The 6,926-nt window shown below is 41.9% G+C and overlaps 1 protein-coding gene and 1 non-coding gene across 4 annotated transcripts; one reads left to right on the top strand and one right to left on the bottom strand.

Annotated features, from left to right (window-relative positions):
- Window positions 1-256: 256 nt before the first annotated feature.
- TRNAW-CCA lies at window positions 257-328 on the top strand. The gene has a single exon. It is a non-coding gene; the product is annotated as a tRNA-Trp (tRNA).
- A 2,223-nt stretch (window positions 329-2,551) lies between these two features.
- On the bottom strand, window positions 2,552-6,926 carry LOC113344555 (7-deoxyloganetic acid glucosyltransferase-like). Of its 3 annotated transcripts, XM_026588509.1 has the most exons (3): window positions 6,468-6,926; window positions 4,957-6,353; window positions 4,481-4,846 (listed from the first exon to the last, which is right to left on the bottom strand). In XM_026588509.1, exons 1-2 carry the CDS (start codon window positions 6,802-6,804, stop codon window positions 5,353-5,355), a joined length of 1,338 nt encoding a protein of 445 aa, XP_026444294.1. In that variant the 5' UTR covers window positions 6,805-6,926; the 3' UTR covers window positions 4,481-4,846; window positions 4,957-5,352. The 3 variants fall into 3 exon arrangements, with proteins under 3 accessions (XP_026444292.1, XP_026444293.1, XP_026444294.1); XM_026588507.1 differs by lacking the exon at window positions 6,468-6,926 and having other exon boundaries at window positions 2,552-4,846; window positions 4,957-5,248; XM_026588508.1 differs by lacking the exons at window positions 4,481-4,846; window positions 4,957-6,353; window positions 6,468-6,926 and adding exons at window positions 2,552-4,197; window positions 4,304-4,423.

Here is a 6,926-nt window from a genome sequence, read left to right as displayed (position 1 = left end):
AACCGCACCGCGTGCGGATTTGAGAATGCACCCGTGTCCGGTCCATAACTCTTGCGGATTGGTTTTCACTCGCAATTTTGCCGACGGATACGGATGAAATCCGCGGTTACGGTTTTTCTGCTCAACCCTATATTTTGTAGAGAATCATCTTAATTAGTGTTATGGGCTCAAGACATTGGTCTCCTCTGCTGTGAAAGTTGAATTTCAATTTGATATACCATTCATGTTTTATGGACCAGCTGGTTAATACAAGAAAGGATCTGTGGCGCAATGGTAGCGCGTCTGACTCCAGATCAGAAGGTTGCGTGTTCGATTCACGTCAGGTTCATTTTTTGGTTTTTTTTCATTCACCACCAATTTCAAGTTGGACAGTATGCATTTTTATTATCACCACCACCTGCCCTGCTTCTGGAATGGAGAGATGCAAGTTCTAACGATATGGTGAATAGGGATGCACAAGACCCGCCCACCAAACCCAAATCCGCCCGTACCCGCTAAACTCGTGGTTTTTTAGTCCATACCCGTCCGTCGTGGGTGCAGGGTTGGTTATGAGAAAAAAAAAAACCGCTGTCTGTGGGTGCGAGGTTGGTTTAAGCTACTACCCTCCCATACCCGCCCAAAAAATTCGCAAATTTTATACCATTAGATAAAACTAATCCTAGCCGTCCATTATGAAACCCTAATACTATTAGATAGGATAACTGATAACCCTCATTCACTTTCTACACTCTTGTCTATGTTCGGCCTCTCCTCTTCTTCCTCCTCAGTTCTTCTCCTTCACCTAAGAACGACAATTACCAGAAATCAACAACAACGACTTCGAATCTTCACCAGAAATCGACAACAATCGAAAAATCAACAGATTCAACACTTAATCTTCATCTGTGAACTTAAGTAAAACATGTGTGTGTGTGAATGAGTATTGAATTATAAAGCGGGTCTAAGCGGGTTTAAACCCATACCCGCCCAACCCGCAGCGGGCGGGTAACAAAACCCGCACGTTGTTTGTGGGTGCGGGGTTGGTTTTGAAGAAAAAAAACCCGCAAAATTCAACTACCAAAATTCATGTAAGACGATGGAACTTCTTGTCAAATCTGCAAACTTATCGACCCTTTTGCCTTCACCAGTGTCTTCCCTGCCTGCCTTTACCGACTCATCCCTTTTTATGGACAGACCGTCTAATGTGATAACTTGAAAACCGTGCACTCACACAAGGTCCAATAAAAGTGTGTATTCAAATTCAAAATTTTGTTTATCGTCAAAGAATCATAGAAATGTGAAATAAAAATGGATGGTGTATCATGAACTAACTATTAGATGTTTGTATTACTAAAAAAGACAATAAGATACCAACATAAACAGACAGTGTTCTCGATGTGTTTGTTTGTTGATCTGCTATGAATAAGGCTCACCTCTTGGATATTTTCAAACAGGTATCTCTAAAGATGGGAAGACACGCCACCACTACCTACCAACATTACCTTACGTACCCTCAACGGCTACTACTACAGTGGCTTGATCATCATTTAGTTATAATACTGCACTGCAGCCCAGGGACTACTATGCTGTTTCTTGAGTTTTCAAAACCTTGTATTCAATGAAGTTTTTTAATAATACTTACTAGCCGTTTGTGATATGCTCCCACCTTAAAGTTTACTCATATAGTTAATCATCTTCATGCAAGGTAAATCTCCTCATCCCTGCCTGCCTTTCTCTTTTCTCCCTGACGAAACCAAGCTGCGGGTTCCAAATTTTACTTTATTGAATTATTATTTACAGTGATCCCTTTTTCTTTTGCGGCTCATTTTAGATACAAAAAGTCAACAGTCAACTACATAGGGATTTGCCATTTCTATCTATATGTAAAGGATCTTGTGTTGTTGTTGTTGATTACAATTTAGATCATGGGCTTTTGCTTATTTCCTTGTTCATCCATCGACATAGTATGAAGTAACCAAGGCAGGCAATCCATCCGACCACTTCAATTACCAAAAATATGAATGAAAACAAATAAAGGAATAGACATAGATAGCATGGGCATGCTCTCCTCTGCTGGATCATCTTTTGTATAGAATCATCTTAATCAGTATTATGGGCTGGGCTGGGATCAAGATACTTAAATCCGGCCCATCGTCATCATCTCATCCAACTTTTGACTTGCTCACGCAGTTGCTTCTTCACCTCACCACCACCACCACCATCACATAAGGAGAGTGTGCTTATCGAACTGGAAGGGGTGGTACGTTCTCAGAGTCGGAGTATATACTTACTATGTCAAATTTGTCAATCCATTTCGGGATTGCTTCATTGGTCTTCTCTCCTCCTCCTTGCCAATGCCACAGCCCCACAGACAACGAAAGCTAATAATACCAACAAAGCTTGTAGTCGAGACAGCTCGGGGATGGTTAGTCAACAGTGGAGAGTGTGTGAAGATGTATAGAAATTCTAAAGACCACCTGGTAATGCAATAAAGGATCTGCAGCGCAATGGTAGCGCGTTTGCACGTCAGGTTCATCTTTTTTTTTTAGCAAGACTGCACGACCTAAATAGATTCTAGCAGGCAACCTTAAAATTTTGCATTCAACCTGTGTGATGATTTCATACAAAACTTAGAACTTGTCAAACAAGGTCGAAAAAGATGATAACCTAGTTACAATTTACACTTGGTTGTTTGCCAGCAATAAATCTCAAAGACTGAAATTTTAACCACCACCATCTTCCCTACTGCTGGAATGGACAGGTGCAGTTCTAACTATATGGTCAATTAAACAATCAAAATTCTTGTAAGACGAGCCGCCTTCCCCGATGGAACTTCTTGCCAAATCTGCAAACTTATCGACCCTTCTGCGTAATAACCCTGACTCGCTATCACCAGTGTGCTCTCTCTGGAATGATTCATCGCAGACATCCATTGTCGTCATCAGATCGTTCACCATACTCTCCACAAATCGTCTTTCGCAATTATCCTTCATGTCCAGACCAACTTTCCACACCTCACTCACAAACCTGCTGTTAATCTGCTGGTCCGCAAAGTATGGCCAACATATCATCGGGACACCCTCCACAATACTCTCCAGCGTCGAGTTCCATCCGCTGTGGGTCAGAAACCCCCCCACTGCAGGGTGAGCCAGTACCTCCTCTTGTGGAACCCAACCTACGACTAAACCTCTTGCCTGTGTTCCCTCCATTAGCAGCTTATTGTCACCATCGCCCGGGTCTACAATATCATTCATGAATCTTAATGTCGGGTCAATTTGATCATTTTGATCACCAGTCAAGGTAGTACTGTCAGATATTTCTGACACCACTGCTTTTTTGATGGAATCAGGACGTATAACCCACAAGAAATACTTCCCGCAGTTTACCAGACCATGCCAAAATTCCAGCATCTCCTTTCTGCTCAGCACAGCTAAACTTCCAAAGCTAACATAAACAACTGATCTTAACGGCTTCAGATCCAGCCAAGTCATGCAGCTCCGATCTTCCTCCCACAGACTATTTGTCTCTGTCATCGTTTTTGAAGTAGAGGTTGCTGATTTACTTTCATCTGCTTGATTAGATAATCTTTCTCGTTGTTGTTGTTGTCGAGCCTTGAGATGAGCATGAAGAGGTCCAATAGAGTAGACTTTAGTCGATCCAGGACAGTGAGAGCGAATATGAGAGAGGATGGGACCTTCGAGTTCTTCAAAGGTGTTGAGTATGAGGGCGGATGCTCGAGAAATGGTGTTGCAGGTTTCTGTTATGACACACTGGAGAAGCGGATCAGAAAGATCTTTGGCTCGACAGAAACTTGGGAGATCTCGACGGCGTAAAAAGCTTTCCATGCCTGGCAAGGATGTTATCCTACCATCCATGTAGTCATCATCATCTTCGATATTGTTGAATCTGAATGGCAGTTCCCCAGCTGAAATGAGTTGTGGAATACAAAAATAAGCCCAGAAACAACACGCGCTGATTGTACGGAAAGAAATAACAGGAATCCCAAGCTCATCTGCAACATCCATTGTGAACGTACTCATAATCCCATCTACTATTATACATGTCACTGGTGTGTATGAACCAGATGCTGATGATGAGGAGATCAACATTTTTCGAAGAAGTGGTTTAGTTACAGCTTTGATGGAATCAAACATCTCGTTGAGGAGGTCGCCCGAGCGGGGATGATGAGCAGGAAGTCCATCAGAAATGGTCTCGAACCTGAAACCAGGGAAGCGAGCAAAGCGGGTTTGGACATCAGTGAAGCGGAGGAGACGATGGTGATTGTAATCAGAGTTGAGGAAGGTGACTTGTTGTATTCGACTACCTGCAGATAAGCAAAGGAGCTCTGCTAACTTGAGCATGGAGTTAACATGGCCTTGTACAGGTAATGGGAAAATGAGCACATGTGGACCACATATTGAATTGTTTTCTGCTTCAGCTTTCGCTTCCTGCTGTCTTCCTCCTTTGTCGCCTTGATCAGGCTCCATTTATATAATAAGATGGCTACGAGGGTGAAATAATCACTCAGGCTTTCTGTAGGTGCAGGGGAGTCTTGAACATGGCTGGACTAATTGCAATTGAGAGTGGATAATAAGTATATTGGGAAGAAGACATCGATGGATGTGATGGTAGTGTTGTTGAAAATTAAAAGAAAAATTTTGTTTGAGTGCAAACTTTGGGTAAATATCATTATAATATCAAAGAGACAATATATGTGCTTGGATGAGAATAAGTTCACAATCTTTATGTGTTGCTGAAATGTAGTTTGGGTTGGTTTAATTTCGAATATTCCTCAACTGCTTATAATATTCTTCATCTACTTGACACTGCAACTACTTTTCCTGCAAATTTCCCTCCACGTCTCCTCCTGAAAGTTAAAAGACGACAAAGTGACCAAAAATGCAGGCGGTCAGCTGAAATGAATGAACAAACTGAGAAATAAACCAACTGTATGTCCCACCAAAAAAGCAAAGTTACCTCTAATTCTGCATCAGGTTACACTCTGCAAGAAACTTCACATCATTTTAATTAAGGTTTATGCTAAAATATGTTTAGCAGTATTTGATGTATCAATGTATATATACTTGAAAGAAAAGCTTAAGCCCATCTAGAACTCTTGATAGATCATGAACCAAATGAATATGGTGTTATACTATATATCATTTCTACTTCGAACTTTAAACATAGATTGCTAATCATATACCACTATACTACCCAGCAAACACAGATACAAGAAGACATAAAAGAAACAAAAGAAAGGACACCATGTACAAATGCGCTGTTTCTATGTCCCTGTTGTTGTGTATCTTACTGCTGCGGCTCTCAAGAGAAACATGTCCCCCTCCAGTGCGATATGTCTCTTGTTGCTGATTCTCAATGATAAATCACCTGCTGCTCTGCATTATCTTTCACTATTCCCCTATGATTAAACCCAAAGCCTAACCCACTCTTAATCCAAGCAACATTGCTCAACTCTGTTGCTATGGACACCAATTCATGACCCGAGAAAGGTGGGGGCTCCACAAACTCAACAAACTCTGGTCCCAACAAAGAACTCCGCCCATCTTCCCCAACGCTTCGAGAACCAGTGCAACAACCATGCCCACAATGAGAAGGCACTCGCCGAATACCCCCAAGCATCCCACATTGCCCAACAACAGGTGGTTTACAAGGTTGAAGCAGAGGTCCATGCAGCATTGGGACCATTGTTGGCAATACATAGCCACCCATGGACTGATCCTGATTATAGAGGTTAAATGCACTAACACGAGGTGTTGGAAGGAAAAGTCTCGGTTTTTCCTTGGGTTCATTTCTGCAACGATACTCCACCCTGTAGTTCTCTTCCCTATCCTGATGTTGGTTTGATTGATTCTCAAGTGAGTTAACAACATCTTTTCCTTTCGCAACAGGTTCACAATTCATGTCCGGTTCAGTTGTTTCCGACAATACCTTAGTTTTATCAAGGTTCATGGCATTGTCTCCCATGTTGACATCAGGTTGGCGATTCACATCAGGTTCACATGATAAAGTTGTCTCCGACAATACCTTAGTTTTATCAAGGTTCACAGCATTGTCTCCCATGTTGACATGAGCTTCGCGATTCACATCAGGTTCACATGATAAAGTTGTTTCAGACAATACCTTAGTTTTATCAAGGTTCATGGGATTGCCTCCCATCATTTCAATCGAAGCAGCAAGAACAGCAGCAGCCTTAGTACCTTTGGGAGGATCAAATTCAAGACACCTCCGCCTAAGCGTGGAATTCCAATGATTTTTGATAGCATTGTCTGTTCTCCCTGGTAACAACCTTGCAATTGCTGCCCATCTGTTTCCGTGAACAGCATGTGCATCAATGATCAATTCGTCCTCTTTCTCTACAAAGGATACACAAGCAGATAACAACATCAATTATAAGTCAAAATAGGTCAAATAAGTCAAGAAATTGAAAATGAAAACCCTAGTTAAACATAAAGAGATAGAAGGATTACCAGTAAATGGTTTTCGTTTGAGGTAAGGATCAAGCTGATTACACCACCGGAGCCTGCAGGATTTACCAGAGCGACCTGGGATTCCGGCAGAAATGAGATTCCAATTCCTTGCACCGAGTTTAGCGACTAGTTGTGTCAGCAACTCGTCTTCTTCTGGAGACCATGTTCCTTTCACTCTCGACTTTCTCACCACACTACTGGTACTTCTAGTTCTGATGATTCCGTTGTTGTTGTGGTTTGTCTCATCTTTTACTTCTAGGGTTTCACCACCACCACCTCCACTATCGTGACCACCACCACCGCCTCTTTGTAAGCGTAACTTCTCGTCTTCCTTCATAATAATCTATGATTTCTTCTTTGAAAAAAAAAATTGCAGATTGTTGCTAGTTACTGACTGTTGAAGAGGAAGATGAGAAAGAAACTGAAATTAGGTAAAGAGGACAACTCAGTGCCGCTGTA

This window comes from Papaver somniferum, unplaced genomic scaffold, assembly GCF_003573695.1.
Source record: "Papaver somniferum cultivar HN1 unplaced genomic scaffold, ASM357369v1 unplaced-scaffold_79, whole genome shotgun sequence".
Classification (NCBI taxonomy): Eukaryota; Viridiplantae; Streptophyta; class Magnoliopsida; order Ranunculales; family Papaveraceae; genus Papaver; species Papaver somniferum.
The sequence above is the reverse complement of the archived record's forward strand: the minus strand, read 5'-3'. Positions and strand labels throughout refer to the sequence as shown.